We start from the raw sequence: 22,699 nt of genomic DNA, 5'->3' as shown, positions 1-22,699 counted from the left end.
TCAAGCAAACCACTGAAGAAAGGAAATACTAATGATATTCTGGCACTGTACAAGCTGTCTGCCTGTCGTCTCTGCCAAGGACATGGGGTATACTTGGCTTGCAGCTCCATGATCTCCAACAGCGATGAAGTGGAACTGGGAACTCCCCCACGTCAGAGGAGGATGCCCAAAATTTTCATCCCAGCCCAACTTCTGAAAGAAAGCAGACTATCGGGGCTATTATTAGGAACCATGCTCCTGTGAATTCTGTGGAAATGAAATCTGTTTCAGTTCATGCCAAGTCTTTTCATGGTCCGCCAGCGATCCTTAATCATCACAGCTGTTCGATTAACAAATGGGTAATTTTTAGAAATTGCAGCCCAGTTTCCTTCCCCAAATTTTTGCACTCCAGCCTTGATCCACTCGCTCTCTTCTACAGTCCACTTCTGCAAAAGAAAACAAAAAGATTTATCATAACCTGGCTCTCCACTTATTTACATTTCCTAGGAGAGTAATATGAACCCAAAAAAAAGTTTTATATTTTTAAAACCCGATACAGATAATAAATTAACACTGGATTTGGATATTTAAAATGTTCAATGTCCTGCCATTTCATCTTCAATTAATAATCACTTGTGTAGTCAAGCTTCAAACATGTGTTGTTCATGGTCAGGAACATGTGTCAGGTTGCTGTCCAACAAGATTTTTCTTTCAGAGAATAACTGCAGTAAGCCCTCACTTAAGGCAACTTTAAGTGAGAGGACATATAACAAAACCAACTTTATCCTAGGCTAATTAATTAATAGAAACAAAACCTAAGTTTCTACAGCATCTAATCAACATTATAACAAAACATCGATCGAAAGGACGTTACTTGAGGATCTGCTGTATTTAACTTCGTTTGGATCATCAGAAAAACGCAAAGGATTTTTTGCCAGGTGCGTGGGTAGTCTATCTGTGAGGTGTGGGTACTTATTTTACCTCTGTTCTACCCACACAACCAGAAAAGATAAAAAAAGAGAATTTTAAATTACCTGCTTTTTTGTTATACTGGTTGTACTCTCTTCATCTGGTGCAGCTGGAAAACATTAAAAGTAGACTCATTTCAGAGTTCAGCTTTCTCTGCACAAACACCAGAAAAAGACATAGAATGTCTCTAATGGGAAAGCTTGATTCAAATTTCACAAACTGAGAAAAGAAAGGATATCACTAAAGGAGAATTTGGTTTTGTCCTTTGTTTGCAAGATACCAATCATTTCAGCCCATGAAAATCTGTACACAGCAAATACTTTACAAAAAGGCGTTAATAAATGTTGGTTAATGATGGATTTGGTGCTCTTTAATAAAACTAACATTTTCTAAAATTACTGTCTCTGGTATTTAAAACCCTAATATATAATCTTATACATACATGATTTCTGCTTTATAACCCCTTGCTAACCACTGTTTTGAAATAACTTACTGATTCATGTCAGATTTTTTAAGTCCCTGATCATTTTATATAAGAAAAATTAGGTTCAATTCCTTAAACAAAAGGACAGGGTAATGCCTCGCTGGTTTGGCTCAGTGGATAGAGCATCCGTCTGTAGACTGAAGGGTCCCAGTTCCATTCCAGTCAAGGACGTGTACCTCAGTTGCAGGCTTGATCCCTGACCCTGGTTTCAGGCATGTGCAGGAGGCAATCAATCAATGTCTCTCTCACATCAAGATGTTTCTCTCTCTGTGTCTCTCCCCCTCCCTTCTACTGTCGCTTAAAAAAAAAAAAAAGAATCCTATATAATAAAAGCCTAATATGCAAATTGTCCGTTCAACTGCTTGCTTTGACGTGCGCTGACCACCAGGGGGTGGCGTGGTGCTGGCAGTGGGTAGCAGTGGAGGCGCTGCCAGCCCCAGTGGGCCCCAACAAGAGCGGGACCATGGCGGGATGGTGGAGCAGGTGAGTGGGCGGCACCAGGCCAAGGCAGTGCAAGCAGGGCCCGATCACCCCATAGACGGTGACCAGGGGGCAGGGTAGAGCCGCCACCAGCTCCCAGGCGCTGAGGGAGCCAGATGGGGGCCCAATGATTCAGGCGGAGGGGATGCCCGGGGTCCGGGGGCTGCCCAGGGCCCAGAGGTCAGCTGGGACCTGCCCTTCCACAGCAGATACTCGTGCTTCGATCCGCACCCGTGCGGCCTAGAGACCACACCCATGCACGAATTTCGTACACCGGGCCTCTAGTCTTTAGGCTAAATGGCTGACTGGTTGGTAGGTGTGATGCGCACTGACCACCAAGGGGCAGACACTCAACACAGGAGCTGCTAAGCAACAGCAACTCTGCAGAGTGCCCTCTTGCACTCTGGGACCCCTCAGGGGATGTCAGACTGCTGGTTTTGGCCCAATTCCTGCAGGCCAGGCCAAGGGACCCCACCTGCCGGAGGGACCCCGCTCACTCCGCAGATGCCCTTCGAGCCCCAGCGCTCCCCCAGGTGTGGCCAGCTGGGGAGGGACCGCGGGAAGTTGGCTCCAGGGCATGTCCAGCCTGTCTCGCCCAGTCCCGCCCCACCAGCCACCTTCTAATTAATTTCAATGTGCACTAATCCGTGCACCGGGCCTCTAGTACAAGTATAAAAGACATGCCATTTCAAGGAAATGCGAGCTAGTTAAGAAGCTGCATGACAAGGCAAAGTTGCATAAACATGAAACTTGCCAGATGTCTCAGCAGGTGCCACTGTCCCAGCAGTGTTTCCTAAACAATGGAGGAAGGTGGCTCAGAGCAGATTATTTTTAAATTATGAAATATTTCATACTATAGTGGAAGCATATTTCTAAAGTTGACACACATCTGTACTGCACTGGAAGTGGGTGTTTCCTATAACTTTTATATCCTGTTGTTCTTAACTATTTAATGCCACGGTTAATGATTTTGTTACTTCCCCCATTTTCCCTGTGATCTTGATCTTGCCAACTATGTTTTTGCTACTGAAGCTACTTTTAAAAGACAAAACCTAGGAAGTGGCAATGGATTGGTTGGTGGTGCGTTATAAAAGTGCTTAGAATCTCCAAAATTCAGGTTCAGCTCTTAGATATTCCCATTAGAATATGAAATATGTGATGGGAGAGATTCTAATGCAAATGTTAGTAAGTTCAAGAATAATTATGGAAAAGCAAAGTTTCTCATCTTAGAAAACATGGAGAAACTGGTAAGAGATTTTGTATTTAAACAAAAATGCAGGGAATGACCACTTCTACCTTTTCTAATTAAAAGACTTTAGGAAGAACATCAGTTACAATTAAAGATAGGATTTATTAAAACAAAACCAGGAATTTTCATCTAATACAAAGTTCTGCTTTGACAGTCTTCATTGTTTAATGGGAAAGGACATATAACTGACTCCTGAACTGAAATTTTTCTAGTTGGGAGACAAGCAGTTTCTGAAACATTGATGTGATAGTAACATGCACCTTACACTTGAAAGTGTCAAGGAGAAACCAAGGAGAATCTCTTAGCTTACCCTGAACATCAAACAGTTCGTCCTCTTCTACCCAAGTCTCTTTTTCTTCAACCCCATTAGAACTGTTCCACTTGCCTTTGGGTAATCTGTGGAGAGAACAATGAGACAAGGTGTAAAACATTCATCCTGGGTCATCCATATTCTGTCCCTGGCTCACTTGCAGTCCTGTTTCTCCTCGTTCTGCTGTGACCACATTCAAAATTCACCTACATACAACTCCTAAACCCTAACTGGCCTGGTATCTCCATGTCATCATCAGGCTGTAGGACTACTCCTCAAACAGCACTGAGTACATCCCCACCACCCTCAAAATACGTATTTTTAAGGCTCTCTGGTTATTTTGCAAATGAATAATGAAAGCAGCTTGCTTAATAAGTGCATAGGTTTGAAAAAAAAAAAAATTCCTTGAGTTCCATGAGTTTTCTGTGAAATGACCTAATTGACTACTTTCCTTTGTTTTTTAATTGGATCCTATCTCCCAAAATGTAATTTCTGAGAATAACGAATTTGAGACAAAGTAATGGATGTTTTTCCTTCTCAGGACATTAGCTGTTAATTACTATTTATAAATAAAAGTCAGATAGCTTAAGTTTTCTATCTCTTATCCTAGTGCTGGGATAAAATTGATTTTCACCTCTGGGTCTGTCATTTTCACCTAAGTAGGTGTTCACTCTTTTTATAGATAGTCTTTGCAGTTCAGTGGTAACCCCCTGCACCTACTCTCAACTTGGCATTTATTACGTGTACAAATGGTTTGGTACTTGTTAATTTCTCGTGTTGTGGAAGGGGCTGAGATCTGGATTTTCATCTTATTAGTGGCAGTGCGCTCCTGGGAAAGTCAGGATAGCCTGTGGCTCCTGGTTTCTGAACAACCCTTGAACTAAGAATGGATTTTTATATTTTCAAAGCATTGTAAGGAAACAAAACAAAAAATACATAACGGACACACACGTGGCCCACAAAACCTAAAATGTTAACCTTTAGCTAGCCTTACATAGAAGTTTTGCATGTGATCCCTTAAATTGCAAAAACCAATAATTATTTTATTTGATGAACAAACACGTAGTAAGCACTTGTTCATGCCAAGTGCCATGGGGGATATAAAAACCTAGTTAGTCATGGCCCTGCCCTCCAGGTGATAAACCTTAATCCTGCCTTCCTCTCTTCCACTGGCCCGTCTCCCCTAGGTCCTGACTGCTCGCCTGACAGCAGTGTCTAGCCACTCCTTTCCCTCAGTACCTCTTCCGAACCCTCAATGGTATCTCATCAAACCTTCAGATTAGTGGGGTTAGAATTATTTGGACATAGTTAGAAAAGCAGATTACAGGGCATTTCCTGGCCCCTTCTAATTCAGTAGTAAGGGGCCTGGGAATATGTATTTTTTAAACATTCCATAGGTAATTGTGATATGAAGCCCAATTTGAGAACCTCCACCCAATAGAATACAATAGGAATTCAAGTTCTGGCTCATTTACCTATCCAGACTTTTCTACTTTATTCCTCCCTGTGCATTGTATTCCCCTGCAATAGACTACATGACATTTTTTGGAACATACCAGGTGTTCTCATGCCTTTATGCAAGGGATTCCTGCTGCCTAGAACCCCCGGGTCATCTTTCAAGGCCAGCTCAACATTTGCTCCTCTGCAAGGTTTGCTCCACCAACCCTGCTGAGCAGGCTCATCTCTTCTTCCGTGAAGCTCCCCAGGCCCCTCACACACACTTCCTTTAGAGCTGGGGTCACGGGGTGCCTTTTTTGTAAAGGGCCAAATAGGATCTTCAGCTTTGCAGGCCTTACTGTCGCAACTACTCAAATCAATGTAGCAACAAAAGTAGCTACAGACAACAAAAGTAGCTACAGACAACTCAGCCAGACAATACATAAATGATAGATGTGGCTGTGTTCTAATAATCCTTTACAAAAACAGACAGCAGGTAGATTGGGCTCAGGGACTGTAATGTGCTGACCTCTGCTTTAGAGTGTCAATCATACTTCATATCATAGCCTTGGCACATGAGGGAGATAGTTATGTCTGAAATTTCACAAATCCTCCCATTAATAAAACTATTGTGGTCAGGTACTCTTTCCAGTTTTCTCATCTGTTCATGGGGCAATACCTACACCTCACGAGATCACTATAAGGAGTCAAGGAGATCACGTCTAGAATGAAAGTGTGTTGAGCTGCATCTACTTGCCCAGCCGTGACTCACTCACTTCCAAATGCTGGTATTGGTGCATATAGTGCAGCTTAGTGCCCGAGGATGACTCACCTATCAGATGCCACAGCCCCGCAGGACACCTAGCCTTGGGAGACCATCGAGGTCACTTACAGCAGGGGAGGTTCATGGAGGAAGCAGAATTTTTAAGAGGCAGCCTGCTGTGTGTGGTGTACAGGCCCTGGGCCTGTGTGTCCAGACTGACCTGGATTAATGACTTAAGGCCAGTTAGTAACTTTTCTGAACCTTCCTCATTTATAAAATGGGGCTAATAATTGGTAACTGAGGATTGTAGAGATTCAGTAATATAATACATGAATGTACTTGGCCCACAAAAAGTGCTTCTCTTCCCTTTAAAGGACGGATGGGATTCTGACAAGCAATGATGGAGGGATGATAGTCCAATCATGAGGAATGACAGGGAGCAAGAATACAGTAATAGAAACAAAACAGCGTGTTCCAGAGAGAGCAAGCAGACCAGTGTGCCTGGAGGAAGGATCCACAAGAGGACACAAAGGGTAGCAAAACTCGAGAAGAGAGGTCAGGGGTCATGATGGGCGAGCAAAATGAAAGCATTCTAACCACTGCTCCACAGAACCTAGCACAATGTGAGAGAGGTTAGTAAATATTTACTGAATTTGCCAAGTCTCAAAAGCTCATAGAAGGTGCAAAACTGTAAATACTCATAAATCTCTAGTTAGTAGTCAAGGTACTCAGAAGTCTGCTAAAAATGGAAGCAGCAATGAGTAGGAAGCTCCGACCCTTCCATCCTCGTGCCCTCGTGCAATGCCTGGAAGCCCACGTGTAGGGCTTCAGAACTGGCACGGATGGCTATGTTGTCTCTCCCCACTCCCGAGTCACATTCTAGCAGTCTGAGCAAGCCTTGGTGGTAGACAGCTTAGATGCAAGTTACTTCATTCACAGAAGCAATACCAGGCCCAACCAGGCCCACCAACCAGCCCCCAAACTCCTACAAAGAAGGTCTTCATACTTGGGATTCTTCTCCCTGGGAAGGGGTTGGTTGAGAATGGCAGGCGTGGATGGTGACGCTGGAATGATTTCCTGAGAGGAGTTGAGGCTTGGGCTCAGCTCAGTACTCTGACTATCCTCCTCCAAAACCAATCTGCTTATTGTCATGTGCTTGTTCTTGGGCTGCAGTTCAGAGCCACTCTCTCCCTCGGCAGGAGCTGAACCTTCGTTTTCATCCTTCCTCGGTCTCTTGTGTTTGAGGGCTGGCGATGATAGGGATGCTTTACTAGGAAGTACCAGATCTTTCTGGTCCAGTTTTGAGAAGATTGCCTCAGAATCTTGTGAACCACACAGAGTCTTGAAAGCTGCTTTCAGAGTCGTAATTCCAAAGGTGGTTGGAGTATTCTGTAGCTGCCTACAAATAAGGCAACATACTAAGATCAGTTTCACCACTGTTTGTTTTTTTAAATCTTACCTATGGGTATTTTTTCTTCATTGATTTCTAGAGAGAGTGGAAAGGAGGAAGGAGGGGAGTGATGAGAGAGAAACATCGATAGGAGGACTCATCGATTGGCTACCTTCTGCACATACTCCTACCACTGGCAACCGAGGTATGTGCCCTTGACCAGGAACTAAACCTGAGACCCTTCAGGCCACACGCTCTAACCATAGAGCCAAACTGGCCAGGGCAGTTTCACCACTGTTGATGCTCTTATTAGCAGAGGACTCCTCAAATTGAGGTTAAAAAATAAAAAACAGGGAAAGAGAGAGAGAGGTTGCTTGATATAACCCTACTTTACAAAAGCTTCTATTGAAGTTGAACTATGGATTTTAAACTCCAAATCAGAGGACCTTAAAGGAACTAGGGCCAAGGATACTACAGAGACCTCTGTAGCTTGTATGTGATCGAACCTGTTAGTCTGTATGCACTACAGCAGTGTTTTCCATTATGTAAGAACTTTACACAGTGTCTGACAAATATAAGTCCATCTGGACAACTTACTGATAATCCAGCAATTTCACCTTGAAGTCTATAAACTCTCCTTCCAGCTGTCCTAGTCCAATCCTCATGTGACAAAAGTGAAAGATTGGTCTCCATTCTGCCCATTTTCTCCTACAATACACTTGTGAATGAGATCTTGAGAAATCTCAGAGTAAGAAGCGTGCCACACAATCTTAGAACAACAAGAAACTGCCTTTTCAAAAGGAAGTTCATCTGTCATTTGGAATAGCTAGTGTGCTTTAAGTAAAAACTGTTAGCAGAGGGAAAACTGGCAGCCAGTAGGCCAAACCCAGCTGACAGGTGTCTTTGCCTAACCTATGCAAGTGTTTTTTAAAAACTGGATAACTACCAACATTCAAAAATTGAGAAAGCTAGCCCTGACCAGTTTGGCTCAGTGGATAGAGTGTCGGCCTGCGGACTGGGGACTGAAGAGTCCCACATTCGATTCTGGTCAAGGGCATGTGTACCTTGGTTGCGGGCAAATCCCCAATAGGAGGTGTGCAGAAGGCAGCTCATCGATGTTTCTCTTACATTGATGTTTCTAATTATCTATCCCTCTTCCTTCCTCTCTGTTAAAAATCAATAAAATATATTTAAAAATATTTTTTTGAGAAAGCTAAAAAAAAAATTGTATGTATCACACAAAAGTGTGAACTGAAACTTGGGCATCCTTGGACAGTCACACAGCAATAATCACACAAGGCTGAAAAGCATGCCCTCCTGGTTTACTCTCCAAGCCCTCAATTACCCTAGACCCACTTCATTCCTTTACATTTCCCACCAGGCCCCCAAAGGCATCTAAATTTGTGACCCCCTGCTTTCACAACTGGTCTTGGGAATCTGATTCACAGTCTGAACACTCTATTTAAACAGATCAGATATCAACAAGGAAGTGCTGAGTAAACATGGGTGAGGCAAAGAGAAACAGGAGGACAGAACCTTTGAGGGATAGCCAGTCAGGAATTTCTGTCAGGGATCTGACATCCAGTCTCCAGTACTCTCATTTTCCCAGATGTGCTCTGTAACTCCACAGTGTCTTGTATGAGCAACCCAGTAACAAGTTAGGAGGTCAAATCACCAGGACATACTAACTGAGCTTGCTCTGTGGAGGAGACTGTGTTTCCAACAGATCACCCCAGTATTTTACCCAGTTTCACAAAAGGGCATCTCTCACCTCGGAGGTTCTCTGGGTGGCTTTTCCACAGGCTCTGGTGCTGGCTGTTTATCTTCCTTCACTGTACTTGAAGCAGAAGACTCAGATTTCAAAGCCTTTTTGGCCATCTGGGAAAGGAAGGATGTCATCAGAGAGAGGAAGCCACAGAATTTCATTAATTCTCTGCTTCTTTAACCATGACCAGTGCAATATGCAAACATGTTCACCTATAAATCCAGACTAGGCATAAACTAGAGGACATAAAAAGCAAGAGAACTTACAAGACTTCCTTCTTTTCTTTTTCAAAAAAATGGCTCATAGTTTCTATGCTGAAGGAGAACTCAATTTTAGTGCTACCCATCTTGACATTGAAAAAATTCTTTAATTATGTGATTTTACTTCACATTCCTCTTCTTGGGAATCTGATTCACAAGTCTAAACACTCTTATTAAGTGTTCCTAGTATCCTGACACTTGCTCCTGGATTATTCCAAATGATCTGCTTTACAAATAATTTGAGATTTGCCAAATCTCAAATTTGCCAAATGACAAATGATGTCTTAAGAGCTGAGAGTTCTGTCCTCACACAGAAAGTGGCAGGTATTTTCCAGTTACCTGGAACACAAAGGAAAGGATCCTAGGCCAGGCTCAAGTACCCTGACACTTGCTCCTGGATTATTCTAAACAATCTGCTTTATAAATAATTTGAGATCTGCCAAATGACTACTAAGATCATTGACATTATCCTAATACAGGTCTTGTACACCTATAATTATGAGCCATATTTTCAACATTCTCAAAGTCCTAGTTTAAGAAAAACCCTTTCTCTGTTTTCCCTTACCATCGTCCACTTTCTAGGAGAGACTGGGCTCTAATTCTTCTACAAACTGTGTTGAGCCTCACTGTTTCCCTTCTTTATGCTTATCTCTTTGATCCAATTAAAGAATGTCTTCATTTGGCCTCTTTTGCCTTATACTTCTAATCACACCTTTTCTCCAATTATGCCTTCTTCCTGTTAACCCCATCATACCACATCTAATAAACCACTCTTCCTCCCAATTTAACTCAGATTTCATCTGCTCTGGGAACCACCATCAATTGTAAGATGAATTTTCTCCTGTATCAACCACACAGATTAATCACATGTAGAGGAGGTAAAAATGGGAAGTAAGGGAGACCAGCTTTGTTTCATTTGCCTCTGTCAGGATCTCTGCTTCTGTATATTTAAGGCATTTAATTAATTAAGGTAGATAGTGGATATAATTCAAAGTCTTTTCCACACATTTATTTTTTCACTTCTAACAAGAATTGTCCTTTTTTAATTGCCTACACATCCTCAAGGCCATATCATGGTTATGGGAAGAGAAGGCCACGGCCCACCGTGAGGAGGTAGGGTTCTGCATCATCCAGGTGACTCTCCAGGAAGCGCAGCATCTTCTGCTGGAAGGTCTCATAGGAAAAGTTCTGGATAACAGGGTGGGCCAAGTTCTTTTCACGGATGATGTTCAGGAGGTCATTTCTCAGTTTCTATACAAAGGACAAGTATTGCCAACATGAAAAGGAGAACACTAGTACAAATTCAATGATGAGTTGAGACAACACTGTCAGAAATTTCACAACATTCTCAATGAAAATCACTGGTACCCACATAGGAAGGGGAGCCCACTACAAAGGATGTGTCAATAAATGATGGGTCAGCCACAGTGCATTACTATGCAGCTATAAAATAATGATGAAGAACTTAGTATCTAAAGTGCCTTTATACATTTACTTATAGATTTTAAACTTATAAGAAGAAACCCAAAATACAAAAAGGATAAAGAAGTTCTTTATCTGCTAATATAGCATGATCCTCTAAGCTAGAGTAAGTGAAAGAAGCAATTTACAAAAATACTCAAATTAGTGTGTAGAATATGCTCACATATGTATATTGGAAGGACAGGAAGAATGGATATGTATGTATACAGATATCCATATGCAGACACATGCACACTTATTTGCTTGCATATACACAGAATATCTCTGAAAAGATAAAAACAGAAAATACTGGTGGCCTCTGAAGAGAGAGGAATGAGATGGCTGAGTCAGAGATAAGAGTGTTTCACCAAGCTCTCTGGTTGTACTTCTTGAATTTTGTATTATGTACATGTTACCTTTTCAAAAATTAAAATTTAAAGGAAAAATAAGGGGGAGGGGGGCAAGAAGAGGGTATCAACAGAGCTTTCGGCACCAGAAAATAGAGGAGTTACGTCCTTACAAAAGCTTCTCAGATCTACAGAATCAGCATTTAGGCAGCATTAGGTCAAGTTAGAAGTGATACAAAACTTGATAGTGTGATACCTGGTGCTGATCACTTAAAGTTCTGCCACAAATCAGACATAAATGGGCAAGTAAATGACTTATGGAAATTTGTGTAATAAAAAATAAAATTTAAAAAGCCAATCTAACAGTAAAATGTCCTGGATATAAAAGACAACATGCTAAAGGTGCTGAATATTTATATAACATTCCTAACAAAGAACTCTTTCCCTGTTTTCCCACAAAAAAACAACAACAATGAAATGGATTTAAGTCTTAGGAGCAAAATATTATATTTACCTGAGTTGTAGGGTCCTTGGACATATGTTTTTTCAAAATTTTTGAAGCCTTTTCAAATTCTTTATTTTTAATACAAATAATGACAGCCTACAAAAGGGGGGAAAAACCTTTTTTTAACTGTTGTTATAAGTATGAGAATATTAAATGTCACAAAGCTTGACTAAAAAGTCACATACCCAAGAATTTTTTCACATTCTTTCAAATTCCTGTACTTAAAAACTAATGTTTGTTCAAGCGTTATGAACAACTGTAAGCTCTTTTTCAGTGTATAGGGTATAGATTTTCAGCATTACATTCAATTTTTTAAAAAGATGCCTATTACAGCAAAATCTGATTCCCCTAGATTACAGACCATTTACTCAATTTGAATAGGGCCTCATAAGGAAAGGCAAAATGGACTCGAGTCATTCCAGGTCCCCAGAACAATTGGTTTTGTTCTTTTTAGATGCAAAAGCTTTGATGTAAAGGAGGGAGAAAGGGTAGGATACATTATTCCAGTTAAAATGTGCAGGAATTACTGGGACAGACAAAACCCAGCTCCTCCACAGCAGCCACAAAAGAGTTTCAGTTAGAATGAGGTCTCAACAACCAGAGAAAATGAAGAGTCCTTTAGTAAAAAAAACACAAGAAAACCCAAGAGACTATAGTAGAGGGAAATTAACCGTAAATTGAAAATTAAAAAGGATATTTTAAAAAATGTGTTTTTTGTTGTTGTTATTGTTAATTAGAAAGGCCAGGGGAAAACTGGGAGCACATGGAATTATCTAACAGGATAACGATCCTGTCTCAAGAGAAGTATCAGACATACCTCACACACAAAAGGAAGGAAAATTGGTTCGTAGGTAGGTATTTTCAATCTTCACAGGGAAGAATTTAAGAAGAAACAGACAAGAGTAGGAGGAATAGCAAGAAAATCCATTAAGTACTAATCTCTGGTCATTCTGTCAACATGCTGAGCACAGCCCTACAGGGCAAACTAGTCAAATGCTCTTGAATGCATAAGCCTAAATTCTTGCTGCCCAGGGAAGGTACAAAGTCCATTTTAATTAGATGATCACATTCACTTTTACATAAATTTTTTTTGCAGAAAAACAGCACTAAAACCATACTTTCTTGAATACAAAGATTTTACTTTTTATAAGTCAGTTAGGTGCTATTGTTTTTAAATTTTATTTGCCTTGCATATAGTAAATTAACTTTTGGTGGACTGTTGAGTTTTAACACTAGTATTGACTCTTACAAGGATACAAAAACCTCCCTTGTGCTGCCTCTCTGTAGTCACTTCATCCCACATCCCTAATCTTTTCACTGGACTCCTCAAAAATGTTATAAATGTATTTATACAGTACTTAGCGCTTATTTTTTAAAGGACATAGCCTTTAGACTAGCTTACTTCTCTCAGTATGATGCCTTTACAATCCATCTATGTTGTTGCATTACCAATAATTCCTTCTTTTTTATTGCTTAACAGTATACCCCATTGTATGGATCTACTACAGTTTTGTTTATTCATTCACCTTTTGAGGGACATTTGAGTTGTCTGCAATTTTTGGTGATTATGAATAGAGATGCTAAAACATTCATGTACAGGTCTTGGTATGAACTTCATTTCTCTACAGTAAATACCCAGAAGTGGAATTGCTGGGTCATATGGAAAATGTATAATTTCATAAGTGGCCACACTGTTTTCCTTAGTGATACCATTTTGCATTCTCGTCAGCAATGTAGGAGAGGTCCAGTTGTTCCACATCTTCACGAGCACTTCTTAAGTGTTACTTTTTAAAGTTTAGCCACTCTAATAGGTATGTTCTGGTATTCAATGTGGCTTTACTTTGTTATCTCCCTACTGACTGATGTTGAGCATCTTTTCATGTATTCACTTGCCGTCCGTATATTCTCTTTGGTGGTCTTTTGTCTATTACTAAAATAGAGTTGTTGTTTTTTTCTTTTGAGAGTTCTTTAAATATATTTTTCCTTTTTATTGAGTTGGGATAATACTGGTTAACAAAATTATACAGTATAGATTTAAGGTACACAATTCTAGAGTTCTTTATATACTTTGGAGACAAGTCCTTTGTCAGATATAAAATTTGCAAATATTTTTTCCCAGTCTATAGCTTGTCTTCTTTCTCAACAGTATTTTTCTCAGAATACAAGTTTTAAATTTTAATGAAGTTCAGTTTGTCAATTTTTCCTCTTTTAGTGTCATAGCTAGGACATGAAAATTTTCTTTCATGTTTTCTTCTGAAAGTTTTATAGCTTTACACTTTACATTTAGATTATGATCCATTTTTAATGAATTTTTGTATAAGCTAAGTTTTAGGTCAAGGTTCCTTTTTTTTTGCATGTGAACATTTGTTTCAATACTATATGTTGAAGACTATCCCTTTACCATTATATTTCCTTCACATTTTTGTCAAAAAACTAAGTCATATTTGTGTGGGTTTATTTCTGGACTCTCTCTTCTGTTCCACACTAATCTACATGTCTACATGGAATGTAATTCTTAAAATTGAGTAGTGAGTCCTCCAAATTTGTTCTTACAAAACTGTTTTGTTTTAGTTCTTCTACCCTAACATATTATTTTATAATCAGTCTGTATCTCCAGAAAACCCTACTGAGACTGTGATTGGAATTATATTAAATCTATAGGTCAAGTGGAGAAGAATGACATCTTAACTATATACTATAAAGTCTTCCAATCCACGAACATGGTATGTCTTTCCGTTAAATACATCTTGAATTCTTTCATCAGCAATTTGCACGTGTTTTGCTGGACTTATATTTAAGTATTTTTCTTTTGGGAGCTATGAGTAGTCCCCCTATTATCCATTTTTATATAGAATGGGGCAAAATTAGGTTTACACACTTGTGAGTATGCGAGTTTATTCTTATTATTAAACTAGAGGCCTGGTGCACGAATTCGTGCATGGGTTGGGTCCCTAGGCCTGGCCAGCGATCAGGACCATCGGGGCCATCTCACCCAGTCCTGATTGGGGCCGGGCTGATCAGGGCCTGCCCGCCAGAGGGAGGAATAGGGAGAGGGACCGCAGGAGGTTGGCCAGCTGGCCAGGATGTGGGAGGGGATATGGGAGGCTGGCCGGCCAGGGGGAGGGACCGGCTGGAGGGAGGGACCGTGGGAGGTTCTGGGGGAGGTTGGCTGTGGGAGCGCACTGACGCATTGAGTGTCTGCCCCCTGGTGGTCAGTGCTCATCATAGCGTCCAGTCGTTCTGCTGTTTGGTCAATTTGCATATTCACCTTTTATTATTATTAAATATTGTATTATTTTCCATACAAAAATCGTTTCAGTTACCTGTGGCCAAGTGCACTCCAAAATATTAAATGGAAAATTCCAGAAATAAACAATTCATAAATTAAATTGCGCCATTGCTCTAGGCAGCACGATGACATCTAGCATGATGAAATCTCAGGCTGTCCTGCTCCATCCCACCAGGGACAGGAACCATCCCTTTGTCCAGTGTATCCATGTTGTACACGCTACCTGTCTGTTAAGTCAGGTAGCTGTCTTGGTTATCTAATTGACAGTCACAGTATGGCAATGCTTGTGTTCGAGTAGCCCTTATTTTATTTAATAATGGCCCCAAAGCACAAAGTAGTAATGATGGTAATTAGGATGTGACAAAGAGATGCCATTAATGTATGTATGTATAGGGAAAAAACATAGTATACATGAGGTTTAATACTCTCCAAGGTTTCTGGCATCTGCTGGGAGTCTTGGAACATATTTCCCACATATAAGGGGGAGATTACTGTATTGTAAATGGCACTGTTTTGGTAATTTGATTTCAAATTCTTTACTGCTAGTGTATGGAAATATGATTAATTTTTGTGTTGATCTTATATCCTGCTATCTTGCTAAAGTTACTTAGTATAGCTTTCTTTGTATATTCCATGGGATATATTTTTATATAGAATGGGGCAAAAGTAGGTTTACAGTTATGAGTATGGGAGTTTATTTTTATATTATTATTAATTATTGTATTATTTTCCATTCGAACACTGTGAACCTGCTTTTGCCCCACCCTGTATACAGGGTGATGTCTTCTGCAAATAAGGATAATTTTATTCCTTCCTTTCTAGTCTGTTGCCTTTTATTTCTTTTTTTAACTTACTGCACTAGCTAGGTCTCCTAACATGATGTAGAATGGAAGTGGTGAGAATGGATTCCTTGCCTTGTTTTGTATTTTTAAGGACAAAGCATTCCTTCTCTACCATCATGAAGTATGATGATAGCTGTAGTTTTTGTAGATGCCTTTTATCAGATTATGGTTACTTTTTATTCCTAGTTTCTGAGTGTTTTTATCATGAACTAATATTGAGTTTTGTCAAATACATTTTTGGCATCAACTGATATGATTTTTTTCTTCTTTAGATTAATAGGGTGGATTACACTGATTTTGAAATACTGAATCAGCCTTGCATTTCTGGGCTTTAGTTTCCCCACTGTGCCACACACTAACTGCACATGTATCCAGGGCTATACCTACAGCAGCAGGATGTACAGTAAAAACAGCAATGGAGCCCAGCCTGTGTGGTTCAGTGGTTAAGCGTCAACCTATGAACCAACCAGGAGGTCTTGGTTCGATTTCTGGTCAGGACACATCCCTGGGTTGCAGGCTCAATCCCCAGTAGTGGGTGTGCAGGAAGCAGCTGATCAATGGTTCTCTCTAATCACTGATAGTTCTCTTTCTACCCCTCTCCCTTCTTCTCTGAAATCAATAAAAAATATATATTTTAAAAGCAATGGAATTTGCTCCAAGTTCTAAGGATCATACCTCTACGGTTAAAGAGGAAAGGGGTTCCGCCTTCAGTTTAGGTGCCTGCCCTGCTGCCACTACTCTAGTGCTGCCTAAGTGCTAGGGCACGAGAAGGAAAAAACAGAACTGGAATTTCTCCCACCCTCTCTGACCCTCAGATCTCTTTCCTGCTCCTCAGACCAGAGAGAACCTCCCTTGGAGTTCTTTCTGTTCACACCTAGAGTGCACTTCCAGCTTTAAGGAGCCTTCAAGTCCAGGCTGGAAGATATTGGAGAGGGAAAAAATGATTAACTACTCACCACCAGTTTGGTAGACTTTCAAATGCTGGTGTTTTCCCCCCATCTCTTACTACCATTTATATTCCTAAGTCCTCAGAGAGTTGTTCCACACATTCTGTGCAGGACTTACACTTGGAATGCTTTCAAAATCTAAAAGTCTGCCTCCAAAGTTTGTGCTATGAGTTTATCTTTTAAAACTAAGTATTAATTTCCGGTGAAGATTTCTTTTAAAGAGATGAACCATTGCTTTTTCACTTGAGAGTATTCAGAAATAAGTGTAATTTCTTCTCGTATGTGTCTGTTAAGGTTCTTGGGATATAAGCAATAACAGTGGTCTCTTCAAACTTAAACAAAAGGGAAATTCTAAGCACAGATTTTCAATAGAGGTGAGACAGACTTAGGTTTGGGGGGAAAGACAGAAAACAAACAGAAGAGAAAACCAAACTCACAGAAGTAAAGAAAGGCTAAAGAAGAAAACTCAGAAAGAATCCAGGCTATTATGTGAAAGCAGGCATGCTCAAAGCCTTGACAAAGCTTTTTGTTTCAAAAATTAAACTTCTGAGAGAGTTTGTCTGATCCACCAGCCCCTCAGACGGGGTAAAGCACCAAAAGAAAATCAAAGTGCTCTTACAAAGCAAGGTTCAGGAGAAAATGCTGCAACAGCAAAAAGCAGCAAATAAATGCTTCCCCAAAACATGCCATACATGCTATTCGCTGCTGTTTTCGACAAAAACATTAACTGAGGAGTGTCTTCTAGTGATGAAGAGAAAACCAGTATGTCTCAATATCATTAACTTACAGAAGCAGTTCCCAAACTCTTTGGTCTTGGGATTCCTTTATACTCTTAAATGTTAATGAGGATCCCAAAGAGCTTTTATTTATGTGTTATATCTATTAATAATCATCACATTAGAAATATAAAACTGAGGAAATTTAAAGATATTAATTCATTAAAAAACAATAATAAACTCATTACAGGTTAACAAAAGTACACATCTTTATGAAAAATTACTATATTTTCTAAGACAAAAGTTTAATGCAAAGGGTGGCGTTGTACATTTTTGCAAATCTCTTTAATATCTGATTTAATAGAAGATCGATTCTCATTTCTGCTTCTGCATTCATTTTGTTGTTTTGGTTGAAATATATACAAAAAGTAATCTGGCCTCACACAGGTATGAAGTTGGAAAAAGGGAGGAATATTTTAATAGCCCTTCAGAAAATTATGGCTGTATTTCTTCTTCAACTCTATACCAAACTTTGGCAAGTGAACTTTTTATAATCTGTTACATAAAAATGTGTTAGTTTATCTTATACTTTAAATGGATCTTTTACCCAGGAATGATTCTATAATATAATGCATTGATCATCTGGAAAATATTGGTTCATTAAATTATGTAGATCTTCCAAATATTGACCCATTTACTTTAAATATTTTTAAAGTCACAGTTGTTAATTCCATATCAATCTTATCAGAAAAGTCTTGAAGAACTGGGAAGCTATCAAGCACATTAATACAAGTTTCCCAAAACTCACTTGAAAGCTTGAATTTTGTCATTGTAACAAATACTGTCAATTGTTTTCCTTGAAGTGCCAAGTTCACTTTCTCAAGAAAATGACGGCCAAATACCTAAAGTTTGTCAGTTCCTTCAAGTAAAAATGGTGTTCCATTAAAAAGGCAGCTAGGCCCCGGCCAGTGTTGCTCAATGATTAAAGTGTTGGCCCAACACTGAAGGGTCATAGGTTCGATTCCCAGTCAAGGGCTGGTACCTGGGTTGCAGGTTCACTCCCTGCCCTTGGTCAGGGCGTGTGGGGGAGGCAACCAGTTGATATGTCTCTCTCACATTATAGTTTCCCTCCTGCTTCCTTCTCGCCCTCTCTCTACTTTTTCTCCCCTCCCCCCTCCTTTCCACTCTCTATGAAAAGAAATGGAAAAAATATCCTCAGGCGAGGATTAACAACAAAAAGCAGCCAGGTCAGCCTGCAACTCAATCACTCAAGGGCTTTTCTTGAAGACAACCATCAAGTTTGCAGCAAAAATACTTTAGGCAAAATGCTTATTTTATCACACAAAATAGTGAAAAGATGTTTGCTCAAGAGTCTAGATGAAATAAAATTAATAATGTTTACTCCTTCCTCAAAGACATTCTTAAACTGGCTTTTTTTTAACTGCAAGCATGTGGCAATGAATACAAGGAGTACTAACATCATTTACTGCTACCTTGATCATGCTAAGGCACCAGCAATTTTACCCATCATTGCTTTTGCACCATCAGTGCAAATGTCAATGCACAGAAAAAATTCAACTACTGTTTTTGGCAGTTATGAAAATTGTTTTTGACCTGTTAAAGGGTCCTGAAGACCTGCAAGAAATCCCGACTATACGCTGAGAAGATCTAACTTAAAAAAATAACTCACTTGATTAAAAAAAAAAAAAAGACAAGTGACAGAGTATTTAATAACTAGGAGATCAAGATAATTTTGATAGCCAGCCTCTAAGATGGCCCCCAATGATCCATACCTCGTGCAGTCCCATTCTATACACTAATCCAGTTGGTCTGATCTGTGTGACCAATAGCATATGCCTGAAGTGATGATACGACGTTACTTCTGAGATTAAGTTATAAAAGACTGCAGCTTCTGTCTTGGGCTCTTGTTCTCCTGGATCACTCGCTCCAGGGGAAGAAAGCTACCAGGATGTAAGCAGCCCTATGGGAGGCGAAGAGCTGAAGTCTACAACCAATAGCCACAGAGGATGTGAGTCCTGCTAACAACTGTGTGCGTGAGCATGGAAACAGATCTTTCAACCCTAGTAGTCAGTTTGACCATAATCTCCTGGGAGCCTTCAGCCAGAAATACCCAGGCTAAACAGCTACCCCATTCCTGACTCTTGGAAAATGGGAGAAAATACTTTAATATTTTAAGTTGCTAAGTTTTGGGATAATTTGTTACACAGCAGTAATAGTAATACAATTTAGTATATCGAGATCTTGTACCTGGTAGAAAATGGAAAGGAGGTGTCAACATAAGAAAATGGTTAACTGGATTTTACGAATAGATTTTTCCTTAACGAAGCTCCTAAACAAAAGGATCTATGAACTTAAAATAATATACAGCTGAAAGATGAAAGCTTCTCCCAGAAGACAAATCTATAGTCCTTGTGTTCTGAAGGAGTTGCATTTCTCAATCAGCTAGCTACTTAATAGCAGCTACACCTGGCGTCCTCAAACTACGGTCCACGGGCCACATGCGGGTGTTTTTGCCGTTTTGTTTTTTTACTTCAAAATAAGATATGTGCAGAGTGCATAGGAATTTGTTCATAGTTTTTTTTAAACTACAGTCCGGCCCTCCAACGGTCTGAGGGACAGTGAATTGGCCCCGTTTAAAAAGTTTGAGGACCTCTGAGCTACACAAATTACTCTGAACTGGTGCTGTTTCTTTCCATTCAAAAGCTATTCTGAAAGCCAGCATGGATTTCTCTTCCCTTGCTAATATGTCTTTTCTGGCATTTTCCCTCTAACACAAACCTGACTTACCTAAACCAAAATTCTATTCTTGCAACTAGAATTATCTAAGCTTTCTTTGCAAGAGCAAAAGTAGCTCCTTCCAAGGTCCTTAACTGAATAAATATCTGCACCTCACATACACTAGTTGTTTTAACAGGGTACCTGAGCACTCAGCACACCACCAAGGAACAGAGAGTCTTCATTGCTAAGCAAGGCTTTAACCTCAGCCTCCCCAAGCCCCCGACCCAATTCCATCCTTTTAGAGGGTACTCTTTTTTTTTTTTTTTTTTACCAGTTTTCTTACTTTCCATCACCAAGGCAATGCTGAGCTGTTGTTCCTCAGTCCCCAACTCTTGAATCTGCTTCCACATCCCTAGCCTTTGTTATTGGAGAACAAAAAACTTTTTCTGACTGGTTCCCATGGCCATTCTATGTTTTTGGTGTTTGTTTGTTTGTTTTTTTCCAAATATGTTTTTATTGATTTCAGAGAGAGGAAGGGAGAGAGGGAGAAAGCCATAGAAACATCAATGATGAGAATCATCAATCGGCTGCCTCCTGCACACCCCCTACTGGGGATCAAGCCTGCATCACCGCCATGTGCCCTGACCTGGAATGGAACTGTGACTTCCTGGGTCAACCACCGAGTCGCACTGGCCAGGCTACGTCTATGTTTTAAATAGGTTCTACTACTTGAAGCTACCTGAGCCATGACAGTCAACAGTCCCATATTCCTGGACACTCCACTAGCTTTTTTTCTTGTCAAGAACACTACCTGTGCAAGCCTTCTACCATGACTGTTTTTCTAATTGGCTGATTATCACAGCACCTCTGAAAGTGTGTCTATTCAAGGGGAATGTTCCCTAGCCTCTCTTTCTGCAATTGCATGAAATAGCTCAGAGTCCCACATTTCCCAAGGCCCCAGCTCTTCTCCTTGTTTTATTATATAGAAGGGTGGCCAAACCAGTTACTTCGAGCCCTTCCACAGTTCTCCGCAATGGTATGTAATAATCTCCAGTCTTCAATGCCAACCCATTTCCTATGTACCGTGGCCCCTCCTGCAAGAGCCACAAGGAAGACCATCAAAGTCACAAAAGCTGAGCACCTACCATCAATGGTTCTTTCCAAGTCTGAGCTGAGAAGGAGTTGCCTGAAGAGATAATATCTATGTGTATGTTCATGTTTGAGTGTGCTCACTTGCTCTCTCTCCACCATTTTTCCTCCACCGCACACAAAAAGATATGCATTGTATCCTCAAAGACCTCTGATTTTTGTTCAAAGAAAAAATAAAAATAGAGCCTTACAGCCTCCTTGACCAGTTTTCTACTGGATTCCACCACTGCCTCTGTCAGTGTAAATTCCGTTTTAATCATCTCCAGCACATTGATAGCTGATTCCAGGGGTGTGAGCTCAGCCTCCATATCAAAGGAACAGTCTAGGACAAAGAGCACAGTTTTCACTTTAAAGCTATTTTCTCCAGAGTAGAAACGTTATGTCCAAAAATACATATATTAATGGACAGGAAACATGCAAATATAGTAAGATTTGCATTTAATTGCTGACTAACTCGCTATAGGCTGACAAACATGTTAAGGGTCCAAATTCAAGTCAATGAATTTGAAATGGCTTACTTTTCAAGACAGGTAAAAAATTATTTTTTTAGCACATGCATTTGCAGCTCAAATTTCAAGATGCACACATCCTCCTCAGATACAAGCGGCCAGAAACTGGACAGTTTTGCTAAACAGCTTTCAAGTTCAATTCAGAAAATAAAAATGTGCTTCTACTCCGAAAAACTCTCTACTACGGGGAAAAAGATGTGGCCATCTTAACATAACTCACTTCAGACAACAGCAAAGTTGGGGCGAGCAACAAACAGGTGGGAGGAAATAAAAAGAAAAACGCAAACCACAGAAAAGCAGGCAAGAGAATCTCATCAACTGGAAAAACTAGAGCCCAGAGCATGCTCATTCTAGGAGGAAAACGACCACTGATCCAAACACAGCGCACCTCAATCCCGAATCCTCCAGTCCCGGATGTAAATTTGGTAACAGAGTAACTCTAAACCCGGAGAATAACACAAAAATTGCCATACCTAAATTTTCCCCTTCTTCAATACGCGACAGACACTGCATAACCCGCAGCAGCCGGGACACGGTGTGCTCCTTTCCCAAGGGCCTGACAAGCAAAGCTGGGAAAGAAGACAACGTTGGTTCGGCGATCCCCCTCCCCCAGCCCCGACACCCGGCCCCAGAATACCTCCCCCCGCCCAGCCCCTTCCCCGGGCCCGGCCCTCACCCTGCATGATGTCCCGGATCTGCTTGAAGTCCCCGTACCGGCTACTTCGAAAGGCCCGCAGCGCCTCGTAGAAGTAGAACTTGAGCACCCAGCGGTTCACCGCCTCCTCCAGCCGTGCCTCCCCCGCGCCCCCCACCCCCGGATCGTGCCGCCCCCGCCGAGCCCGCCCGCTGCTGCGGGACGCCCGCCGGCTTGCCGCCCGCCCGGTGCCGTCGCTGCTCCCGCCTCCTCCCGCCATCGCGTCCGTTCGCCGCGCAGCCTCCCCGCCCCCCCGACCGGACCGCTTCCTCGACTGTGACGCCGCCGGATCACGCAGAACGTCCGGGCCGGAAGCGGGGCCCCCTGTCCCGGCTCCCGCGGCCATGATACAGACAGCGTTCCGTGCAGCCTGCGGGCTTCTGGGTGGGAAAGGACCGTAGGGCCCCGGCCCCCT

At 41.0% G+C, this 22,699-nt stretch overlaps 2 protein-coding genes across 2 annotated transcripts in view; one reads left to right on the top strand and one right to left on the bottom strand.

Annotated features, from left to right (window-relative positions):
* The window catches only part of NIP7 (nucleolar pre-rRNA processing protein NIP7), a 24,445-nt gene extending 10,347 nt beyond the window's left edge, over nt 1–14,098 (top strand). Inside the window, exon 5 of the mRNA XM_054709949.1 lies at nt 14,061–14,098. Coding sequence (XP_054565924.1) covers nt 14,061–14,087 — 27 coding nt within the window. The 3' untranslated portion in view covers nt 14,088–14,098. The remainder of the gene's footprint in view (nt 1–14,060) is intronic.
* Nucleotides 18–22,699, bottom strand: TERF2 (telomeric repeat binding factor 2). Its single transcript, XM_008139958.3, has 10 exons — nt 22,267–22,699; nt 22,064–22,159; nt 21,273–21,403; nt 11,409–11,495; nt 10,191–10,337; nt 8,833–8,939; nt 6,678–7,070; nt 3,472–3,557; nt 1,014–1,057; nt 18–425 (listed from the first exon to the last, which is right to left on the bottom strand). Exons 1-10 carry the CDS (start codon nt 22,628–22,630, stop codon nt 267–269), a joined length of 1,614 nt encoding a protein of 537 aa, XP_008138180.2. The 5' UTR covers nt 22,631–22,699; the 3' UTR covers nt 18–266.

Source organism: Eptesicus fuscus, chromosome 21 (genome assembly GCF_027574615.1).
Source record: "Eptesicus fuscus isolate TK198812 chromosome 21, DD_ASM_mEF_20220401, whole genome shotgun sequence".
Taxonomy (NCBI): Eukaryota; Metazoa; Chordata; class Mammalia; order Chiroptera; family Vespertilionidae; genus Eptesicus; species Eptesicus fuscus.
The sequence above is the reverse complement of the archived record's forward strand: the minus strand, read 5'-3'. Positions and strand labels throughout refer to the sequence as shown.